This window comes from Mizuhopecten yessoensis, unplaced genomic scaffold (genome assembly GCF_002113885.1).
Source record: "Mizuhopecten yessoensis strain PY_sf001 unplaced genomic scaffold, ASM211388v2 scaffold3621, whole genome shotgun sequence".
NCBI classification, from domain to species: domain Eukaryota; kingdom Metazoa; phylum Mollusca; class Bivalvia; order Pectinida; family Pectinidae; genus Mizuhopecten; species Mizuhopecten yessoensis.
This window is the reverse complement of record NW_018405136.1, coordinates 42,695-68,353: the sequence shown is the minus strand read 5'-3', so window position 1 is coordinate 68,353 and position 25,659 is coordinate 42,695. Positions and strand designations below refer to the sequence as shown.

General features: G+C 34.8%; 1 protein-coding gene across 1 annotated transcript; it reads right to left on the bottom strand.

Annotated features, from left to right (window-relative positions):
• Positions 1–826: 826 nt before the first annotated feature.
• Positions 827–13,197, bottom strand: LOC110447786. The gene is made up of 3 exons (XM_021493693.1): positions 13,099–13,197; positions 6,340–6,392; positions 827–5,474 (listed from the first exon to the last, which is right to left on the bottom strand). Exons 2-3 carry the CDS (start codon positions 6,380–6,382, stop codon positions 2,413–2,415), a joined length of 3,105 nt encoding a protein of 1,034 aa, XP_021349368.1. The 5' UTR covers positions 6,383–6,392; positions 13,099–13,197; the 3' UTR covers positions 827–2,412.
• Between the last annotated feature and the right edge of the window lie 12,462 nt (positions 13,198–25,659).

Here is a 25,659-nt window from a genome sequence, read left to right as displayed (position 1 = left end):
TGCAACACTATAGCAGTTTGGTCTAACAAACCATTTCATACTTGTGAAACACTTTAGCATCCGGTATTCCGTTTCGCGTAATGCAGAGTTATCTTCTCTTTTGAGCAGGTATTGATTGTTACGTCATTGGTTTGTGTGAGAAAAATTACGTCGTTTTTCTCAAAAAATGATGACGTTACTTTCACAAACAAATGGTGTAACAATTATTACCTGCTCACAAGAGAAGATAACTCTGCACTACGAAAGGAAGGAATAACAGGACACGTGTATATCCTAAATAACATGTATTCATTTAAATAGTTATATTTTAGATCTACGATATAAAATTGTCTTCAAATGATAGCCACACAAACAAATGCATATAGCATTAGTAGTTAAATTATAACACCATGGGTTTAATAAACAGAATAAAGTGTGGATACATGCATGATTGAATTGATACGACATGCATGTAGAAGATATTCAATAGTTTTCAGCTTAATATTTACGACTTCTAATTTTGTTTTGGTATTCCGCAATAGTATTGATATGTATCTGCTTTTGAACAATTAAACAATTACCCATTTTGTTTATTTCATTCTTTCAGTACAGTGACAGAATAGTTTCTATCAACAAAGTGGCTTTAATAACGTCATGCTTGACAACAAGAATAGAGCACCATTTTAATGAGCTTTGTAAGAGATTCTGTCCGGTTTTTTTTAGATATTAATCAGTAATATTTGATGTTATAACGTTCTATATATTCTCAGTGTAGCTATGGGTAAATTGTTTTTATTTAATTGATTATTTGTGATATATCGCCGATAAAAATATAATTGATATTTACTCCACTTTAACAAATTTATGATATTTTAATTAAATCAGAAAAATATCTATTTACCGATGTATCTTATAAATGTATATCCTTGAGTTCAAATGTGGTTCAGTCGCCCGGTCCTTTGTATGCATTAATAATACCATCTGGTAAAACATATCACTCTTCCATCATATACAACCAATCGTTATATCATATTCGATTTATACCAATCACAACCCGGTCAACTAGCTTACCCATGGGTTATACAATGTCAGACTGGCGGATAAATATCCTAAAAGTAAAAGAAAAGCAAATGGACACAAGGATTCGTCATGCAAATCTCCATTCTAAGCAAAATAAAATTAAAAATATAATTTTGTTATTTTCCAACAATAGGAAACTTTAGATAAAGGATACCACTTCATAGGTTATAAAATGACGAAGAGTTCATCTTTACTCGAGTTATTTCCCCTCTATACAGAAGACCCAACATCCACAAGGTTTTTTCTTACAGAAAGTTCAATTGTCAAGTTTTTCTTTGCATTGCGGCCGATAAATACAGATAACGTGTAGGCTTGTGAATTAACATTCTGAGTTTGTTCCCAGAAGTTTTTCCCTTTTTTATTTATATTTTCCAAATTACGTATTAAAATGACTTCAATTCTCTAGTACTGGTATGCAATAAAACGGGTGATCTTTACGGAATACGCCCTTTGGAAAAGACTGAAACAAACAGTTTACAATAGTGATAATGATTATACCATGGTTTAACCTGGCGGTATCCTTTATCTTAAGGTGGCATTATCATTTAATACGACATATTTTATACCAATTAGTTCAACATTATGTAAAACGTATATATTTAACAAATCCTGAACGTTTGAAAAACAACACTAGACTAAAAGAATATATACATGGTATTGAACACAAAGCAAAAAGGTTGGAAAATGCCAGATATTCCAAATGAATTTCTGTTCACATAAAAGCGTAGCCCAAAACACAATCGTTAATACTTTTAATACAATTAAATTATTTACCGTTATCAACATTAGATCTTTCATCTGATAAAATTAATATTTGATAAAAAGATACCGTGAACGTTCATTTTTAGCGGTGGTCTTATTTAAGCGGTTCTCGCGATTAAAATATTGCGCTATGTTATGAATGCACCAATTGAAGTTCTTGTTTATTGTTTTTTCCTGAATGTTTTGGGAAAGCGCCAAATTGCGCTAAAATTTTAGTGTAATGAAATAAGAACGTACACCAGAACATTTTTGCCCTGTCAGACTTTCGCCATTTACCGATAAAATCCATATTCGGCCATTGTCTATTTTGCCATTCACATGTAAGAACTATATATAGTATGTTGTGTATAAATATTCGCTGTCAGGACGAATTTGACCTCGTTAGTGACGGTGTAGAAGGCGGAAGTTAAAAGGCAGCAAAAGTCTCCCGGTATACCGTAGTTGCTCCAGACCGCCCTGAAAATACTGGATGTTGTATTCGGCTTCTCGTTCCGCAACATTGGGTTTTTACTTGCAGTTCTGTCAGTCTTGGTACTATGTTTAGTCATACGTGGTCCTCTGTTCCCTCTGACGTCACGATTGACGTGAACATTATACACCAAACTCGACATTGTCCCTGATTTGGGCCATTTCGTCAGCCTGCCGCGCACGACTAACATGACCAAGTCGGCGCGGAATTTTACCGAATGCTATGTACAATTTTGGATCTCCAAGTTGTTCACACAGACAATCAAGTTCGTCAAGGTGAGTTTCGATCGTTTCGAGACAGTGTTGTACTTCATAACACCTGAACAGATTCCATAGGCATCTAAACTGGCTTTCCCTAAGTGACCTCATTACTTTGTAGGTGTGCGCCTCCAAAGCACGATTTGCCCTGTCGGTGGTGAAGGAGGGTATTGTGTCAGCAGTAATCCTATCACGATTTGTAGTACCACATGTTTCAGTCTCAAGCAGCCGTACCTCTTCATAGCTTGCTCTGAGTATCTCCTCCTCGGGGGCAACAGCACATGGAGAACTATTTTGAGTTACCGTGTTAATAGCAAACACTAGGTTGTATCCACTTAGACATGCCTCATCCTCACGCATATCCTGCTCTTTAAGGTTATCGATTGCACGTGCAGCAATATCATAGGTACCCTTCAGAAGCGTCACAACAGTATCAGACAGATGAGAGTAATGAGTAAGTTGAAAAGCAAGTCCTTCGAGCAAATACACCTTTTCACTTACATTATAATCTGTAAATTTTGGAAAAGGTAGATCTTTGATTTCCTGGGAAAGTTGATACGACGGACCGATAGCTTCCTGGAGACTTGTGAAGACGTCCGGTAAAAAACTTGAAATATCAATAGAAAGAGACAGTTTCAGGTAGACAGTGAGACGGCACAGGAAACTAACATCTTTTTCTGAATTGGGTATCTCTGCAAAGAAACCACTCACGTCTGTGGTATAGGGGTTGTTCCTGTCAGTTTCAGAGGTAGCAACCGCGTTAAGAATGACTTCAATACACTCAAAGGCCTTCTCTGGACATTGTCTCCGCATAAATTCTTTTGACAAACGCAAAGCTAACGGTAGTAAAACACGCTTGCTGTCGTTATTCGCACCGTGCCCTCCGATAAGTCGGTTACAGAGGTCCAGTTCATTCAAAACCCAAGCGTTCGTTAACTTGTGGTTTTCAAAAAGTTTTTGGAATAACTGTAACGGACTCCTGAGTGTTTCTTGGGATGCTGCTTCTAATATTCCAAAATCTTTGACGGATAGCTTGGTGAGAAGATTCCTGTTTCTTACAACGTAGTGAGGCAGATGTCGGTCGTGCAAGAACTGACCCAGACTCCTAACGAGATAAAGGAAACAGGATCCTGGAGACATCTTCCACATGTGGTTTTGAACCGTGTCGCAAGCGTGGAGGAGGACATGGTCAAGATGCATCAGCAGTTGTGATATCGCAGTGATGCTTTCTTCAGCTTGAGGAATGGTCAGAAGTTGATGCTGCATGACAAGGTGGAAGATATAGAAGCAATGTCGCTGTTCGTTGGTCAATAAATCAGCGAGTCGACGTTCGGCTTCAGGAAATATGAGAAGCCAGTCAATATCATGCCTGGATCTATGTTGCTGTAGGAAAGGCACAACACGACATTCAGTTTTAGTAATTTCTCTTAATGTGTTTTGGTCAAGCCAGTTACTTTCTCTCTTCCTTTCTCTGAACTCTTTTTCGATCTCCGTGGGCCATTGCAAACAAGTAAGACATTGGCGAATTTCATCGCCGCTTTCAACCGTTTGGGTAAAATGTTTAATAAAGCAATTACCTTCGCCTTCAATATCCATGGAAAAATGAGCCCACTGTTCCCATGTGGCAGGGCATGTCGGTATCAGTCGAACGAGACCAGTTCCCGCAGAGACGACCGTGAGAATGGCGTCTTGAGGAGTGACATCGGGTCCTTCTTCGCTATATACCCAACAACGTGGATTTCTGATGAGAACGTTGAGAGGTTTCAGAGCGTTCTGTAAGATGGAACAGGCTTTGCATGTTTTAGATGTTTCCAGATCACTGATGAAGCATGCAAGACCATTTGCGCCTTGACCACAGAATTCAACGAAGCATGCAAACAAAGGTGACAATATCTTTCGGAAATATCCGATGTTGAAGAGTTTCACTTCCTTTGGTGATATGAAATGCTTTAAAGTAAACGTTAATAAAGCCGCTGGTGTCCCGAAAGTGAAATCTTGATATGAAAATGTTCTTGGGGTATATTTTGGGTAGAAAAGAGAAACGTGACCATCTTTTGGTCTGCAAAGACGAATTACGGGAGCATGTTTTGGAGGATTTTCATCTGCCGCAGGTGTATTTTCCCCCAAAAGCATGGAATGATTCTGGCCAACTGTTTCACGACATGATGGCTGAGGTATGTGCATGCCTCTGTTTTCGTTTGACTTAAACTCCATCTGTGCAACTGGTTCAGAAATTGCAATAGATTTTGGAGGTGATTTTGGTTTACATCCTTTCACAGGCGAGTTGGTAGAAGGAAATCCATTGGGCGCAGAAACAGGACGGAAAGGGTAGAGCTTACTATACGGAGGATGACATGGAGAACCAGTCCCATCAAAAGGTTGCGAGTCTGTCTCCTTTAGTGAACTCCTACACGCACCTGAATCTGAGGTTACACAGCTTTGGCCTGATGCCAAAGAGCTGTTGTCGGGAGAACTTTGGGACTTATCCATGCTTGCAGTCGATTCTTGTTCTTCCATTGCAGACGTCTCATCAGCTTCCTCCAAAAATTTGTAATAGCGCTCTGTGGACTTTTCGGAAGCTTGAAATCCTGTTTCTGCAGAAAATACTTTGTTTTTAAATGGTGCAACAGAATCTTGTACATTCTCTCCTGTAAGAGATGGTTTGGAATCAAGAGGTTGATCTAAAGAATTTGCAATTGGCTCTGGAAGCAACATTTCAGCAGTAATAAAGGCGAAGTCATCTGTCAAGTTGGTAGTACACTCTTGTTCTATAAGATTTACATGACATAGCTCGGGATTACATGTGGAGCTCCCAACACCGTTTGTCTTGTCCGATAACCAAGGGGGAGATTTTCTATCACAACCTGCCCACGGTTTGTCGTCGTTCTCTCTGGGAGCAGGCATGTGGTCCAAAATGTGGGTCTCTCCTGTAAAGATATCACTGTAACAGGTCACTTATATATAATGGGAGAACATTACTCCTATTAAAAGCATTATTGTTACAACAAGTCACTAACATTGTCAAAACAAGATCCTTGCAAGCTACATTCATTATCGGTCTAACGATGTTAACCTGGCCCATTTACAAAACAGTTGTATCGGAAAAAAAGGGGGAAGGTTAGTGTGTATATATAAAAAAACATTGGAATTCTCTATTGTTTTGAATGCAATGGGAAAGGGATCCGTTAACTGCCAAATTAAAATGACTGTGTATAAATCAGACATTATAAAGTCTGGATTAATTTGAGACTCGTCGGTTTTGTAACGGCTGTTTTCGGTCACAAATGAAAGTGCACACAAAATACACAAAATCAAACAATAGCTGTTTCTATATCTTTTTGCTTTAAATGTGAACTGAAGTACATTTTTGTACAAACGATATGTTTATATACCACAACAAAGCACCACGGTACGAAACGAACTGTTTCGTTCGAGTACTGAACAAACGTGTGTCGTCATATATTTCGCTCTGATATTGAATTATAAATCACCGTGGAACACAAAATGTGTTTCTTTTGAGCATCATACAGAAGTGCTCCGTTGTATAAACACGCCGTATGTATGTTTCATTTGAGTACGGCACTGAAGAATACTGTGTTATACACACGAATCATCAATTCTTTAAATGTGTCCAGCACTCTTCGACCATCGTTGAAAATAAAACCTTGCAAACAGCTGTACATGTATATAACACAAAGAAACCTTATAATTTATCAAAATAAATTTGTTTCAAAGAAGATAAATTAAAACCATTACAGGATTCAACGACTATGTGATCGAAAGGATACTCACCCGTCGCACCGCCATGAATGTCGTCATCTTCATCTTCAGTCATCTTTAGATTTCTGGTGAAAAGAAAAAAATATGTATGCAACGAGACACAAACATATTCGTGCATAACTTGCCTGAAGTATGATCAATCACAAAAAATCCTATTCAGCAGAAAAAAGCCATTGAAACATGAATAACGATCATGTCACGAGACGAATCATATGCGCGTGCCAGTTACACGGTTGTATCATGTAACCTACAAATCGGGAGCAGCGTTATTTATAAAATACTTAGGAAGCGTATTAGAACAAAGTACCAGTTCAATTAACAACTACCACATGTATGTTAATTACTTGATAGCAAAGTACGAGGCGTTCCAATAATTGTTAAGAGGCGTTTCCCTCATTTAGAGGACTCACACAACTAAATCAGCCCACCAGTGAGTGTTTCATACGATTGTAATCGCTACCTAAAAAAATATTCTGGCCTAGTACAGTGCCTCTGAGTAATTCAAATAGGTAAGTGTTGACATATTTTACAATGAATGCAATCTACAGATATATTCAACTTTAGACAGGGGGTGTTCCCGTCCCACTTCACCAGTTTGGCTTGTAAACTTCCGGTTGTCAAAAGCAGACGCCTGTAGCACTCTTATATGCCACTTAACTCACCAAAAATGCCTTTTGGAACCTTTGTCACTAGTGTTGAACTGCAAATATTAACGCTATTAGCTCAAAAGCTTAGTAATAATATACAGTAAATTATTTAGTTTTGTGAGTCCTTAGAATGAAGATGTTTTATTAAATAATTCATTACGTAAGCGTTACTAAATTATATAAGACAGGTTTCATAAGGATCAAAAAAAAAAAAAAGCATGAAATTTTCCAAATAACGTATTATGAAGATATATATTTACGTTCGTCAGTTGCAATTTTCAGGATTTTGTCTGTTCTGAGTTTACTCTTATACAAGTACGGATTAATTATTTACTCGACGTTCTGGGTCATAATTTAATCACTAGTAATGTAGATCATAAATTAGAAAGTACGAATGTCTTGTTCACAAATCTCATTCAAAAGTATAAATACATATTCGAATATGTAGATTACTAATTTAATAGATATTTGTAACTATCATATAAAGATTAACAATTATATCTAATGTTGTCTGGTAATTACACCGTTAAATGTTGATTACTTATTTAATTAATAAATGTAACTATCACATAAAGATTTACAATCATATTTGATATTTTCTCGTAATTGCACGTAATTAATTGATGACCTATCTAATGGATTCATGTAACAATCACATCAGGACAAACATACATTTCTATTTGATATTTTTGCGTAGTTAGACCGTAACTGGTTGATTTCTAATTTAATGCATACATGTAACTACACTTGTATCAAATAAGAATTAACATTTGTATTTTTGTATACGTGTTCTGTTCACTTGAGTTTTGACGCTGAAACTGAGTTTGTTGAACCTACGGAATAAGCCGGGATCGATACAATACACGAACAGATAAAATTACTTATACGGTGTAACATATCATAAATTATACAAAAAGTCTTAAAGATCAGTTTTGTGAAAATTTATTAGCACAAGTTAAGTCAAAATTCACTGACTGCTTAGATCAATTAAGATAAAATAAAATATGATTTTATCATACACTGATGTATAGAAAAACAAGCAACAACATGATATTTAATATAAGAAATGTAGCGTTCCGCAGGCATGACCTTACTATAAATATAATAAAAAACAAACAGTCCTTAATCGCTTTCTACATTTAGACGAATTAAAATCGATCTGGCACACTAACCGAGTTGTGCACATGTACAAGTGAACTATCATTGATGATTAAGTAATACATCATTCACTAACGTTCAACCTTCACGGTGTTTACGTTCAAAACACCTAAATTAATTTAAGNCCCCTTTATTGCACTGCAGAAGCCTTATATTATATAATAAATATTTTTAACTATATAACAATTTTTAGCAGAGGAACTGATATTATCGTCTTACTTCCAAAAAACGAGATTGTCATTCTTCTTGGATTAAATGTGTGCTAGTTTTTTTCTTTTTTTAATGCATTAATAAAGTGAACATACTAATTTGAATTTACGAGTCATTTATTTGAAGCAAATCTTATGCACTCTCCAAACTCAATAGAATGTCAAAATTACGGGTTAAAACTAGAACAGACTGTAAACGTTAAGCGTAAAATATCAATTTTGACGGCACTTTTCGCGCTTTAAACACTGCGCTAATTCATGATTTTTCTTTTACATATATATTGGGAGTGCGCTCATTCATTAACGCTCTGATCTGATAAAACGCTTATATTTGGGTCATCCGCGATACTCAGGGGCTACGCTCACTTACGCTTTCTACACTCCTGCCTCCAAACCGTACATTGTCTCTTGTCAATATCTCTTCATGAATTGTTCATAAGGAGTAGCAAGCTATATCATCACGAAGAAGTATGTGACGAGGTTATACAAAAAACTTTCTTCACTAAATTGTCCCTTTAAAGATAACAGAGGAGTGACATCCGACTTCAAAGCCGGTCAAGTTAACCATTACGCTACTTCGGGATTCTTTTGGTGGTGTACATCAAAGGATCAAACTTATATTTTTGCATCAAGATGGCGCACACAGTCTTCGATATTGTCAGGACATATCCCAGCGGTGTAGAGAGCGCAGGTGAGCATAACCCCTTGAGTATCGAAAATATCTAGGTCCGCTTAAATAGGTACTCTTACAGTATTCTAACATTCACAACCAACATAAATCTAGAGGGTGGATATATAACAGTTTTGAAAGTACGGCTTGATTATTTACTAAAAACATACAGTTTATTATACAAAAGTGCAAATACCTCAGTCTAATGTATGGGTTATGTATTCGAATATATAGATTACATTTTCAATAGTTCGAGCGTAATGGTACATGTACCTATAAATGACTTAAAGATAAACAACTCCATTTGATGTTTAACGTATGTGTAACCAGTAGGCACGGATATGTCACTGTGATATCAAGCACAAATTATCAGTTCGGTAGAGTTTGGACTTCTGATCCACAGGAGGTCGGTTTCGGGATTTTGAGTAATACATAAGGTAAATTTGTAATAATTGCGGTTAATTATACACATCGGTTGATAATAGCAACACTTTTTTCCGGTGTTTATACATATTCTAAAACTTCATAAAAATCGTGGGTACCTAAACACCTGATAAAAAGTGTTGCTATCATTTATTCATGTGAATACGTGGATAATTAATTGAAGTTAGTACAAATTACGTCATATAGTATTCAAAATCACGACACTGTGCCCCTGTGTATAATCTGATCAATGTCATGTATAGTGATTATCATAATGAGGGACTACGTCTCCCACATGTTTTAACTTTTTGTCATGAACTTAAGATGTATTGGATTAAAACAAGTATTTACCCCTCAAATCAGGCAGCATGGAAAACACTATTATTAGAGAAACTAGAGTGTTTTGGAGGCGATTATTTTTTTTAAATGACGAAAGAAGGATTAACATTGTTAGCCAAAAAATGTAATACCTTTTGAATGGAAGTGTTTACGGCTTGGAAGAAAATATGTCCCCCACAACCCCAGTATTTTTTGTTTCTGATTTATTAATCAATTCATGTCTTGTGATATTTTTTCTCAAAAGTATAATATTAATGTTACTTTTATAGATTACTATGGAGTTATTAATGCCATACCAAGAAATTGGAAAGACGTTTTGCAGAATATAAATGGTGACATACCTTGAATAACTTATTAATCAATAAACTATCTTAATACACATGATCAAGTTAACAATTATCTCTATCATATTCTTATCCAAACTATCTCTGAAAACACAAATGAATAGTCAAAGAAAATGGCAAGAAGAACTCATCATAATATTAGTGAAGAATCTTGGGAATCTTTTAACTCGATTCCAAGGGCCATAACTGATGACACAAAACTTATTAACTTTCAGTATAAAATCATATACAGGATCATCTATACCAATATAAAATTAATGAGATGCAAATGAGCTGGAACTGAAAGATGCTGTTTTTATACAAATGAGAGAAAAACTATTATGCATCTTTTTGGGGAATGCAGTATAGTAAAAACATTTTGGTTACGCTAGAACATAAGTACCAAATTACCTTGCCCAGGCACCCAACAACCTTTAGTTTTGGTGTAGTAGAAAAAGAACACAGAGACGAAATTAATTTTGTATTACTCATTATAAGATACTATATATATTCATGTAAATTAAAAAACACTGCTCCTACCATTTTGGAAGGGAAAACATACCTGAACTTTTATAATAAAATAGAAGATATGGGTCTTTATGCCTATCATAACAAAAAGCAAGAAATATGCAAATATATCAAATGCAAATGGAACTATATCAATCATTTACTAACTTAATTAAGCTGACATCGTTTATATATTTTGGTTCAAGTCTTTAAAGCTATATATTCCTGTCGGAAAACTTCACGTCTAAATTTAATCAAAATAGCAATGATCTGTCTTACTTACAGATGTCATGGTACTCTGTATTTGTCTTTAAAAAACGTGAAATATCCGGATGGAAATCATCGTCGAATACCCACGGTTGAGTGAGTAACGAAGCGAAATCAACCGTGGGTATCCGACGATGGATGGAAATATACTCTAAATTAATACAAACTATGTACATACAAGAGAAAACAGTTAGACTGATATATATACCGATTCTGATTGATATAATAGTTACAGAACGAATATATGTATATGAAACAATTGTAATGTTTATGTTAACGTAGTAAAATGTGATTATGAAAAAAAGTTGAATAATAAAAAAAAATCTGATTAAGCCCACATCTTTTATTCCATCCACTCGGAGTATCGGAGTCGAATAAAATATCTGTTATAAATAAGATTGTGCACAAATAAGAAATAACATGTGGGCAATTTGCTAAAATCTGCGCAATAGTCAGCGTTGACATAATATACGAGCAGAGGACAGATAAATAAGAATTATCATAATCTATACAACATGTCTGAAACGCCAGACCTATTGAATATATGCTTCCACAAGTTAAGTCAATAGCCCGGTTTCCACTGCATACCAATTCATTACCCCCTCCCCTATTCCCGTACTTATTCTATTGTACATATTACTTCATTCTTGTAGCTAGTGTTGAAAAGTTGATTACTAAGCAGGTAACAAATTTACATAAGTGTCACGACACTTGTTTTTGTTTCCTTTCCTGTTTTATAAAACATGTACTTCGATGTATTGTCAAACAAAATTTGAATAAAACAAAATTTAAACCAAGTCAATATTGACTGGCTCTTTTAATCAATTAATATAATCTAGCGTATAAAATAAAATATAATTGTATCAGGCATTGCTGTATATAAGAAATGTAGCGTTTTGTTAAGCATTACCTCACTATAGAATAAATATTTCCCACCCACAGTCCTTAATCACTTTCTATTTTTAGACGAAATAAAATCGATTTGGCACACTAACCGAGTTGTGCACACGAACATGTGTCTATCATTGAATATGGAGTATTACGTCATTCACTAACGTTCAACCTTCACACTGTATACTGCTAAAACACCTAAATGTATTTAAGGCGACGGATACGTTTCATTTATATTCAGAAAACTATTTTTAGCTGAGGAACTTTACGAAACATTACGAGTAAAATGCATAGAAGGTACATGTAATTCAGGTAGTATTTATAAGGACCAAATCCTATTCAGAACGCAAATAAAAACAATGGTAACATAGTATCTATATATATATATGCAAACATCAAACATAACGCAGCGCTTCATCAGTTTATTATAAAATAAAAACTCATGACACTGCAAGTTAGTATTTTTTATAATCAAATATTAATTACTATATATATATATATTACTTGGGGCAAAGAAGAAATTCCAACAGTGAATACTTATATATATTACTTAGTATAATGTTGATAAAAAGGTACATTAACTTCTAATATTATACTATAACAAAGGATTGATAAAACATGGAGCATAAGGGGCCACTTCACAACAGATCATAGTATCATTCAGTGTTTTTTTTTACCTAAATTTTACAAAAGCCTGTTTCTTTATTAATTTGGAAAATACAGCATTATTTTTATTGAAATTGGGAATACATTTCTCATTTTGTGGTCATTTTGAAAATATAAGGCACATTTTAGCTGGTATTCGGCTGGAAAAGTATTCGTGGTAAAGCATTTTTTTAACACAAGTTATGCGTTTCAATTATCTGATAACAAAAAAATATTGTTTAAAAAAAAGTAATATAAAGTAGAAAAAAATATTTAAGCAATAAACATAAAAAAGGAAAAAAAATAATTAAAGAAAAATGAATTCCGTTCCTGCTTAGTCACGTTCTATTTTTAGACAAAGCCGCTCTATATTACTAAGGCTAACACATAGCATTAGCTGTGCATTTAAAATGTATTGCGTCATTCGCAACACAGCACTTTATTGATATTAAATTCAAAACACACTAAACTGCTGAATATTAATTAGTGGATTTCAATTCATGAAAAAGGTTGTTCAGAATTTTAAAACTTCACATACTAGCTGAGCAATTGATTCGATGCATTCGATTAAGTCTACGTTTTTAGCCTGGTTTCCGGTTGGCGTATTGGGAAAAGCAGATATTAGACAATCATACAATACACAATAGATATCCTTATTAGTATGAAAATGTAAATAGCAGAAAAAATCTTACCTCCGGACTCAATTTGTAGAGCAGTGGTATCCTGGTGTTAAATACATCCTGTCAGCGAACTGGAAATTTCCAGACAGCCTAGTGACCTCCTTCGATCGGTAGCTGTGTTGTGTTTTTAAATGGAAATCACCTTTTCTAAAAATAACTACATATGTTAAACTGCACGTAGGCCTCTCGATTCAAATACATTACACGTAATCATTTCATGATATATTTAAGGCAGATATATATTTGTGAATATTCTCACATCAAGAATTAAGCTATCCTTCCTTTGATAATATAGATTATAGGCACACATACATCATGTATATTCTGGGGATTTTCACGCCAAGCAGTAGGCGTGTGTGAGTGTATGTACGTTTTGGCGGAGCGCGATTTCATCTATGCTCTGCATAATACGGCTGGAAGTTTGCAATTGACACACACACAGAGATGAATGACACTAAAGATTCGACACGTAATAAACAATGTGATACCAAAGTGAATGTTAAAATACTACTGTACAAGTGTAATATACAGACATGCTAATACAGCAAATGGTAAACATGACTTTATATACATGTACACTAACATAGTGTATCTTAAAACAGCGTTTCATATACTATAAGGTAACTCCGTAAAGAGAAAAATCTAATAGTAACATCATTATTTGATGTAGATTATATATTAATAACAGGAAAAAAAACTAAAAAATGTTACATAATTACATTTTAGCACTAAAAGTGTTAAAACGTGAACCGGAAGAGGTGCCACAGATTGAACAGCTACAGTTGGGTCCACTCCATGTTTGGATCATTCTCTTGAATCCCGGAAATTGTCTACCTTCCGGAACTCATTTGGGAGAGTGTTCCACACCCTAGCAGCCTCAGAAATAACAGATTTCTGTCCATATATGACTGTGTTAACCTCAGCAACCTCTGTTACATTCTCCTGTCTCAAGTCATAATTGGTGGACTTGGTGGACTTAGGTTTTATAAGATCATGGATAAAATCTTTGTAACAAAATGGGCTATACGCGTGTTGTGTAACGTCAGGAAAAGGTTGTTCAGAATTTTAAAACTTCACATCCCATATCCTTAAGTCTTCTCACATGTTAAAATTCTGCATTTGACAATATTAAACGATCAGTAGAGAAGAAGATATAATCACTGTGGATAAAACGAAGGGCATGCTCTTGTATCTTTACAATGTTCTTAGTACTCCTTATTCTGGTGAACTGCTAGACTAGAAGGCAGCAATTAAAATGCACACAATAAAAGATATGTATACAACACTCCTACCTTGTTTCGTTAAAACAAAATTCCTAATCGCTTTAAAACAGCTAGTTGTCAATAGACTTTCTTTACAAAGTTCAGAGATGTGAAATTTGCCAAAATGTACTCCGAGTAGTTTTAACGACTGCTTCATGCTTAATGTTTACATTTCCAAAATATTAAAACATTTAAAAGCATCAACAGATCTCTTTCCTTTTTTCGGGATAAGTCCTCATAATTTTGATTTGTTTCAAACCATTCCATTAAATGTAGACATTTTTTTTCTAGATTTGTTTTTTAACCTTGAGGGTCTCTGGTTGTATCACTTACAGTGCTGTCATCAGTATTACACATAACATATAAAAACATGTAATTTACAAAAATGTAAAACAGTGCAGGACCAAGTATAGATACTTGTGACACTCCCTTCAGCACTTCCAACCAGTCACCTCACTAAAAGCAGCCTCACCAGCTGTATTCTGCTGCTCAACTAGCGTGATACCAGGGCCCGTATTCATGAAACCGTTGTCATGCTCAAGCGTGGTTTTTGTGCTCAAGCCAAATTTCATATTTCATTTATAAATTAATAATTTTGATTTTTTCAACGATTTGGAAAAATAAAATGTAGAGAATTAATTCAAATTACTCTTTTCAATGTAACATTTTATATTTTGATTGTTTGACATGATTTAAGTGAGTGATTACAATCAAGCTGGTTTGAAAATAGAATCCATGCTTGAGCATGAAAACGGTTTCATGAATACGGACCCTGGTTTACGGAGCTAAGACCATAGACATCGAGCTTCTGGATCAGCAGGCTAAAAGGAAGACAGTCAAAAGTCTTGGACAAATCCATCAATATGGCAGCGACATATTAATGGTTGTCCAGGGCCTTAATATTCCATCTTTGTGTATTGCAGAGTTATCCTCTCTTGGGAGCAGGTATTGATTGTTACTTCATTGGTTTGTGTGAGAAAATTACGTCGTTTTCTCAAAAAATGATGACGTTACTCTCACAAACAAGTGACGTAACAATCGATACCTGCTCCAAAGAAGAGATAACTCTGCAATACGCAAAGACGGAATATGATGTCAGCTGATCCTTCATAGATCTTTCAAAGAGTATGTTTGCAAGGATTGCTTTCTAATTTTTGTAACAAGATTTTCACTGTATTTTGTAGGTTTCTTAAAAAGCATACGTTTTTTTCTTTCTATATAGCCTATCTTAATTTTGCGTTAAGAAATGGACACTTCTTTATGCCTACTGCCTTTTCTTTGATAGAAACACACTTCTCAATACCATCTGTGAGGAGTTTCTCATGGGCCCAATAGTTTTTCCACATCTTAAAAAAAATACGTAGAATGGAATGGAATTTTACTGACGTCTTCACTAAAACGTTTCTCGTGAAACTTTAAAACTTCTCAACCTGGTTTTATCTTTAGACACACAGGTTGAGTCATTCTCGACACTCCAGGAGTTACGCTCACTTTCGCTCTCTGCGCAGCGAAAGTGAGCGTCATCCCTGGATATCGAGGATGATATTGAGTCTTACCTTTAAAAACAGTACAGAGCATGTTGTGCCAGTCACTGAGACCACAATTAAAAGAAAATGAGCTAAATATATAAAAAGACTGTTACACAAAATGACATAAAACAGAGATATATTGTACACAACGTTTAGAAAAAATCATGTTCAGTCGGTGACTGCATGTGTTCTGACACCAGAGGTTATGTTCGAGTACTATTGGGGTAGGTACTTGTTCATGTAAAATACATGTACCGCGAGAGGAGCAGAAAAAGAGGAACAGATGTTGTAAGGTTTTTTTGTTTGGTGTTGGGTTGGGTTTTTTTTTTTTTTTTTTTTTTTTTTGTGGTACTAAGATATTTAAGACTCTGCAGATCGGATATCGGATAGAGGCAAATGTTATCGCTGTTTCTTTTATTAATACTTTTTTCATGTCCAACGAACAGAGATGTAGGGATAATGCAGCTTTTTGTATAAGAGTTGTTTCCCTTAGGCCACTATATTTCTGTAGCTGTATCTCACCAATAATCAGTTCAGCAAAACGGCATTTTTCCGAGGTTGTAAATGACTTTGAGCCATTACTTTTTTACAGTCGACTGACAAGTCTAGATATGGTGAAGCCTCATTAAAACTAGAAACAGGAAGGTATGAAATAATACAAGTAGAAAAAAATGTTTTAATTGAATCGCGATGTGGAATCGGAGAAATGAAATGTCTCATAATTCTTAATCTCAGATTGGTCATCAGATATATATATGTATACTAAAGGTTATTTATCAGTTTTAACTCTTCTGCTTTTTCACATGTGTTTTCAATTTAGATTTCAACCCATTTTTTTGACAAAAAGAAGTCCTCCCCTTATAGCAACAATCCAGCGGTGAACATGTTATTTACATACAGTGTATAAAGGACAAATTATATTTTAGATAAAGGGAATCTAACTCTTCCAAAGTAGATTAATAATATACTCAATTTAGATATTGATACAATTTGTAAAAACAGTCATTTGCACTGAGGAGTGTGGGCCTGGCTTCTGTGTAAGTTTAGATATTGTTCACTATGGCAGTTTCTTTGTATATTTGTTGTTTTGTTATTTGCCTTCAAGTTACCATGTAACTATATAAGAATGTATATACTCAAATATTCTATCTAATTATAACGTTAAGCTAACCATGCGTAAAACAATGACCCTTGGTTTATGACTGTCAATAGCTTTCGTATACAAAGAAAGGCCATCACCTTGGTTAACTCCAACAAAATATTTAAAGTATAACGTACAGAGACGTGTCACCTTCTAATAATACACTACTGTCAATCCGTTTCTCTGCAATAATATTTTCAATACTAATATTTCTTAACTTATACTGTAAAACACAAATTTATGTGTGTCAAAACGAAAAACAAAAGAAGAAAAAAACAATAGAAAGAAAGAGGATTAAGATATGTTTTCAGTTCGAAGCCGGTTAGTGACACATGAACTAAATATTTTGATGTCGTAATTACGACTATTTTTTTGATGTCGTAATTGCGACCAAGTATGTCGTAATTACGACTATTTGTTTTGATGTCGTAATTACGAGATGGCAATGTCGTAGTTACGACATACTAAGTCGTAATTACGACATACACAATTTCACTTCATGTGGCACTAACCGGCTTCCGTATTTTAGAGAAGACAGTCGAAATCAATGTATAATTGAAAGCCTACAGGGCTTTAGTCGTTTCGACCATATTGGCATTTTTGAACTGGACGGACTGATTGTGTAGTGAAAGTAATTCAATAGAATCGTTCGTCATGCTTTTGAAAGTTTTTGGTGTATTTACTTGGTCAACATACAAACGGATGACACTGGTAGGGGCCACTAGTGTGTCGAGTGGTATTACACAGCTAATACAAAATGTTCTGCTCCTCATGAAAATCACACACACATGTAGCCAACCATTATAATGAAAATGGATTTTAATTTCATCGGGTCAGTACTCTCGCTGACAGAGAAACGAGACCGAATACGGTTTTAAAATATCAAGTAATTGACATATTTGTTCAATTTCGATTATTAATTGAGGATCCCTGTACCACTGTCAAAAAACACTTACTTTACATTACACGTTTTTCTGCTTGACTATAGCTTTATAATAGAAATAAAGAGAAAAATGCATAAAGATGAAATAAACGGGAAAAAAGTATGAAGAACAGTGTTCTGAGTGTTAAAATGCAACAGGGTCAGATTCGAACCCTGTGCCTCTGATCAACAAAGCTGGATCTAACTAGATGAGCTACGGATGAAGGTTACTGTATGTACGAAAAGCTACAGGAAAACTACATTGTAATGTTTTACCAGCAGAGGGACAGTGATCCTTAGTTATTTTATTAAACAATCAACTGTTATACTTTTTCACACAGCGGCATCTCTGTAAGCATAATGGTTCTTTCTTCGAGTTTGCATATAAACAAGGAAATCTGCCTGAAGGACCCGTGTCCCCCTGCACTTTAAGTTTTCGTATAGACAATATCCCCCTCTTAATTTCGTTTCGGCGATAAGTGTAGCACAGTTGGGCCAGGACATTTCCGTTTTACAGGTATCTCAACCGGTTAGAGCGGCAGTATAACAATCAGTCCTGGGTTCGAATCCTGGTCTAGCTCCGCTCAATTTTTACACTCATAACACTTAAGTTTATTATATTTTGTTCATTTAATCATTCATTGTTTTTCCATAAAATTCCTCCAAACTATAGTTTTCTTTTCGGAAAAGATTTATCTATTCTATTGTCGTATTGGAAAATTCGTTTTTAATGCATAGTTTTGGGCAGTGGTACGGGGACCCGCCTGTGTAAAGATCACCTGCCTATAAAACTGTTTGTAATCACATGTCCCATGTTACAAATCTTGTCAGTTTTCTATTTAGCAACCTGTGAATATCGAACACCTGCTTATATCAATCAGAGACATAAAAAGCCACTACATGTGTGCCACAACCACCCTGTCATTATGGAATGCACATTATGTGGGCTTGTTAAAAATAACTACTTGTCTACATCTACCACCTGTCTACAACGTCCATTTAAAAATAGACCAGATTTCGTTGTTTTATTAAACAGCATGTCTACAGTCATTGACCCCGGCCTTACACGTTCACCTGTCTATAACGACCATATGTTTATGACAAACACATGTATATAACGATTATATGTCTACAACGTTAACTGTCTAGAACGATCTCATGTATATGATTACCACCTGGCTAACGATAACCTGTATATGACGAACACATGTTAACAACGAACACCTGCATATAACGGCAACATGTCTATAACGACCACATGTATATAACGGTCACGTACATGTATCTATAACGTTCACTTTCTATAGCGAACACCCGTTAAAAAACCAATAAAAAACGAATACATCGAGGGACAAAAACTGGTAAATGAAAAAAAGAAAAGTGAGCTTTGACAAAACTTGTTAATTAGTCTAAGTGATGTAACAAAACAAGTGCTTTTAATTTGGAATTAATTTTCATTTTAAAACAATTCCATCATTGTGGCATGTGGTAAAATCGCTTACAGCTCTGCTAGACGGGAAAACCATTTCCGGAAAATGGGTGTTTTCATTGCTTCATCACTGGTTCCCCTACATAAAAAATGAAATCCTATATATAAAATTTACAGTACAAAAACAAGTTTTTATTTACACAAAATAAAAAGATATTCGCTTGGTGTATGTTCTATGATTATTCCTGTATCATCCTGAAAGATATCGATCAAAACATTGAAATAAAATGATACAATTACTTAAAGGATACCTCATATATTGTTAGCCTTAGAGGAGAAATGACTTAACAGTACTATAATTCCTTTAGTTTGTCTTTTTCTCTCTTTGAAAGTAACAATTAAGTGAAAAAACAAACATCAGGTATCCAAAATCCTTACTCTTTTACTTCAATTAAATGAATTAAATAGTATAATGTGATCAGTGCTTTATTTGATAGTAACTCCTCAACACACTATTAGGGTGAAATGGCATCGTCTAGTGTCTTTAAAATGATAGATACCCATACTGGTATACATACTAAAAACAAAAATATCAGCTAAAAGACGAACAGTTAGAACGTGATTACAGGGTCCATTTAATATTTCCAGTGTAATCAACAGAAGAACTGTAAGTTATGACATAGCTGTGTATATGTTATAGATTGTGACGGTATTACTTTTATGATGTCATTAGGCCAAAAAAAATATGTCTGTTTAGGGTACCCGACCGACCCTAGCGTTTTACCCCCAACCCAAAACTTTTTGATGAAAAAAAAAAACCACGCTGTTTTGAGAATTTTAGAAGGTTCCTTGCCTTTCAGAATGGCTTCCAGCTCCGTGTTGGCGCTAAATGTCAGCATATGGAGCACAATTTGCCTCCAAATGAACCTTGTTTATGTAATTCTTTGTTTTACATACAATAGTAGGGTCATAATCGCATGACCACACGGTACACAAAAATATACAAACCAAAAAAACAAACAAACAAAAATCGACCTACCTACCCTTGGTTTTTTTGCCCATGCAACCCTAAACAGACAATTATTGTGGTTTTTTTGTCTTATTGAAATTGACATTGTATTCCAGGTTTATTGTTCATAAGTGTTTATTTTGCTTGTATGGAGTAATGTGTATAAGGCCATGATCTAACACATATTACAGGAAAAGTAATAGTCTAGATTGCATGAACTGAATATTCAGACTGTTTCATCATTTTATAATTTGACATCCTGTCGAAAAAAAAATGTGTTAAACCATGGCCATATAAGTTTGACAATTTAGACTCGTCCATAACAACTCAATACACATACCAGGTTGAAATTATATTAAACTCGTCAATCACTATGGCAGAGACCAACATAGTCTGAAGTGCAGTCCTCCAGATGGTGTCCCCTTCAAGTGTCTCTGGTGATGTGAAAATGTATCGCACTTGACCCGACTTTATTTTATCATCTGTATCTGAACTGTGTCCTCTATTTTAAATAGATACAACACATTATGCATTATCTCGTGATTAAAATATTACACACTCGAACATATTATACAGAACTGAAATTCAATATGGATGTTATATTTCTTAATGATATAACGCCGAGACCAGTTATCAGGATACACAATATTGATTTTTGAGTCAGTATTCTGAGTAAAAATCATAATACTACAATTTTATCTATCTTCGAAGCTATATATTTTTATTAAACAGGTCAAGTTTAATCAGTATATTTATCAATGTAGCTAAATGTAGTAATGGTAGCTAATTATTATCTATTTTGGGTATAAATATTTAGGTGTATTTTGGGTGTATTTACCAACAGAAATCTACGAGAAATGTAAAATAATTAATCATGGAATTCCAATCGAAAATTCTCGTAAACATTAGTTATGTGCACGTAATACAGACACTTTGTTGTAAGCTTATGAAAACCCATTCACATTAACCTTCAGTTACCTAAGAAAAAATCATACCTGCATATTCAGCGGTTATCCCGGTTGTCTCCATCAATTTGATTACTTGATCTTCCATTAAAGCAAACAATGGGGAACAAACTATCACTATCTCGTCTACTGTGATGCTGAAGGTTTCGGGGTCGAAATTGGCACGTTCACGTTTCAAATGTAACAACATCTGGTATGGTAACGATTTTCCAAAACCAGTTAGCATAGGTCGTTCAACTGGATTTTTCACAATATTTACACATGTGCCGAGTACAAAAATAGACTACATGAAAAGGTAGCTTTTGTTTTGTAAATGACCGAAAATGTAGTCTCAAACCAAATTCGAATTATTTCCTTTTTTAAAATGTGAAGCCCACAAAGTCCACTTGATCATGCATATGCCAATTTTAGTGCTGCGGGTTTTTTTAAAACTTTGATACATGTATTATTACATGGGTTATTCATTGTACAAAAATGTCACCCATGGCCACCGTGCGCTACTATACACTACTACCATAGCGATTTCCTATAAATAAGAGACGCAAAGCAGCTCAAAGGAGAACGGCACAGGGAGCGGAACGGAGCGCCACAGAACAGCGCACGGCTCTGGTATATCGGTTATGACAGACCACACAAGACAGTCTAAGATAGTTTTGATAGAGGTATTGAAGACACAACGCGAAGTTACAAGATTATTTAATTGTAGAAGTGTGATATTGTTACCACCTGTACACACAATGTTGATTAACATTAATCCGCTACAACTGACCATATCTGCAGGTTCAAACATTCTGATCGATCGCCTGTTTATGGTCAGCTATCAACTGCTATTCAAAACGCGGGGATTGTCGTCGAAATCTTACGACAGCGATTGTGTGCGTTTTACAGGTTTGTTAGAGATAATAGTTATACCTATATTTCAGTTGATTCATTTCTCACTCACTTGACTAGATGTCATGTCCGTACTCGATACATGATAGACGCTACATCGTTTTATTCATTTAAGGTGCTTTCGACTGCTCACATCGACAGCCATTTTGCCTTCAACAATAGGGCGCATTAGTCAATCAAAATTTCTTCCTGTTAATTTGATCAAATGTAAACATTACCTACGCAGTGATCTTTAAGCAGACAAAACTAAGTCAGCACGTTGGATATATATATCACTGTAATAATAACTCTGATATTCCCAGCACTTCTGAGTATTATAATTACGATAACAACTCGATCTCGAGGAAAAGGTAAACTGGTACACGTGTTTTTGTTGTCAAGAAGTCGAATAGTTGGAAGCAGTTCTGATTGGCAATACATATTGGTCATGTATTATTTACTTTGTTCAACACCTATCCACTTTTGTCAAAATGAAATATGCTGTACATTTTATTAAGCTTTAAATGCGGATATTGACTGTCTTCGTAATGGATACTAAATGTGTTTGGATTCGTAGCTGTTGTTGCAAAAGTAATATAAAACAAAAACAAAAACAACCCCAACATTTTGCAGTCAATAAAAAGCATCGTTGATAAAGATTTGTTTATGGTATTGAAGCGAACCAATCATATCACAAAGAATATCGCCAACGTGTTTGGTTACGTTATCTTACCTTTGTTGTATCTATGGTTTATATTCATTTATCACGTTTGCCATTGTATTTTACGTTACAAAACTTACGTTCTATGTCTATCCTTATATTCACATACTTTGTTTTGATAATTAATGTTTCATAGAATCTGGTGCATCTAAGCGCTGATCAAAAGTATTTGATAAATTGCATGAACCAAGTTTTTGTTAATCTTGGATTTTAGAACTGGAATCTATTTTTAGCTCATCTTCCTAAAGGGATGACATTTACCACTTTTGTCTGTATATCAAAGAGGACTAAAGTAAATCTATTTGGCCTTATTTTACATCGGACTAAGGGCTTTCACGTTGGTTCAAATGTTGAGACATTTAAACAACTTCTTCTGAATAACCTAGAGGCCTAGCATGATGATGTACATGGGTGACCAGTAGTAAGGTAGGATGAAGATAGTCCGTTTGTTCAAATGAACAACTTTAACCTATTTTCAAGGTCACATAGGGTCATATGTGTGATAACTTTTAAGCAACTTTTGTCACTAATCTATGGTGATGATATTATGCCAGTGGGGGTTGGGATTAATTACTATAAATCTGTTCATATGCACCACTTCAATTGACCTTCAATTAATTTAGAGTCAAAATCCTCAAGCATTTAAACGTTTTTGTCAAAACCAAGAAACTGGGGGAGGGGGGGGATTTTATTTTTCAAAAAATTTAACAGGTATTTTCAAATTATTACCATGTTAATATATTGGTAGTTCAAATTTTGGCCACGTGGTATCGAGTGTTTTGTTGACGCCTTGCTGATCTGTTCAAGTGTTATAAAATGTGAATCTGTGAATCTGTTATTATCATAGCACTATGCCTAATAATAACACATCAGGCGGTTATTTTCAGTGTAATAACACCTTCATATACTCAAACTTTACAATTTAGTACTAATATCATATACATTGATTGCTATCCTGTAATAATAACGCTATCTGCCTATCATATACTCAAACTTCACAGTTTTGTAATAACATTTTATACTCAAACTGCTTTACCGTGTAATAACATCTTCATATACTCAAACTATACAATGTAGTTATTATATCATTAACACTGATTGTTATGCTGTAAATAAAGCCGTCATGATTATATTCATAGCTAATAGCTTTATAATAACATATAAACGTTATCACTGTGTAGTTTTAGTGATAACATACATTGTGACGTCAAAGATAGCAATACGATGACGTCACCAATATAGGACAAACACATCACTAATTTGTTTCCTGCATTTGAAATTTCGACAAATGGGGGAATTTCGCATACTTTAGTTGACAATATGATGAAAATATAAAGACTTCCCTCTGATTTTTTAAAGATTATGCGTACTTGGAACTAATTAGAAAGGCACTGGAAACAAATTTGATATGTATACCCCCGCAACGAAGTTAGGGGGGGGGGTATACTGGAATCATCCTGTCTGGATGTCTGGATGTCTGTCTGTCTGTCGTCCGCAGTAACTTGCCGGAAAACTCTTCCTTAATTAACATGTAGATTGATTTCATTGAAAGTTTACATGAATGATCAGTATCTTATTAAGTTGTGCACCGGCATTTTAATTTGGGATTTCGACCCTTTTTGATGGAGTTATGCTTTTTTGTGAAATATTTGTCCGCGCAACTCCTCCTTAACTAACATGTGGATTTCATTGAAAGTTTGCATGAATGATCAGTATCTTATGTAGTTGTGCACCAGCATTTTAATTTGAGATTTCGACTCTTTTTGATGGAGGTATTGTCTTTTGTGCGAAATACTTGTTACTGGTGGGAGACCATGGATTGCTTTGCAATGCTTTGCAATGCTTTGCCTTAGTAAGCCTTTAACTTACAGTTCTCGTTTATAAAGCAGCGGGGGTATTCGTTAGCCTTTGGCTTACAGTTCTAGTTTATTTCTACTGTTCTAACGCTTAACTCTAACATGTCACATTGGGTGACTTACGTTGGCGTCTATACCTGATTTTGGCTCTTTCCGTCATTTATGACATCGACAGTTTAGAGATCAAAAGTGACACATACTGATGTATCCTTTTGGTTTGGATTATTGCATAAACTACATGTGTGTATGTTTACAATATTTTCATATGTCATGTATGTTTGTATGTATCCTAAGTATTTAAATGTAAGTGTGTTCAGTATACACATGTGTGTGGCTGTGTGTTAGGGCTGTCGCAATATATCGGAAAACAGGTATATCGCAATACACGGGAATATTGTATTGTACTACAATACAGAGATGAAATATTGCTGTATCGCAACATTTGTTTTTAAAGCTGATTTTCATGTATCTCAATCTTCTTGGTAATCTAACTTTGCAAATCACTACACATTCTAACAGATATGCCAATAAGCATACAAAAGGCTTTCAATAGTGGTGGGAACTAGTTCAAATTTTGTAATCGATAGTTGGTTTGAAACACATTTTAATCCATGTGATCCATATTACATATGGTTAAGTATGATAACATTCTGACAACAACTTATTATAAAATCGAGCACATCTTTCCTATGACAATATATCGTAATACGTATAGCAATATATTCATTCTGTATTGCAATATATCGTGATACACTCTTGGCGTATTGTGTCACCCCTAGTGTTCTGTTTGTGTACATATGTATGTATGTATTACATTTATGTATGTATGTATACTATGTATATGTGTGCGTGTTTGTGTATGTTGATAC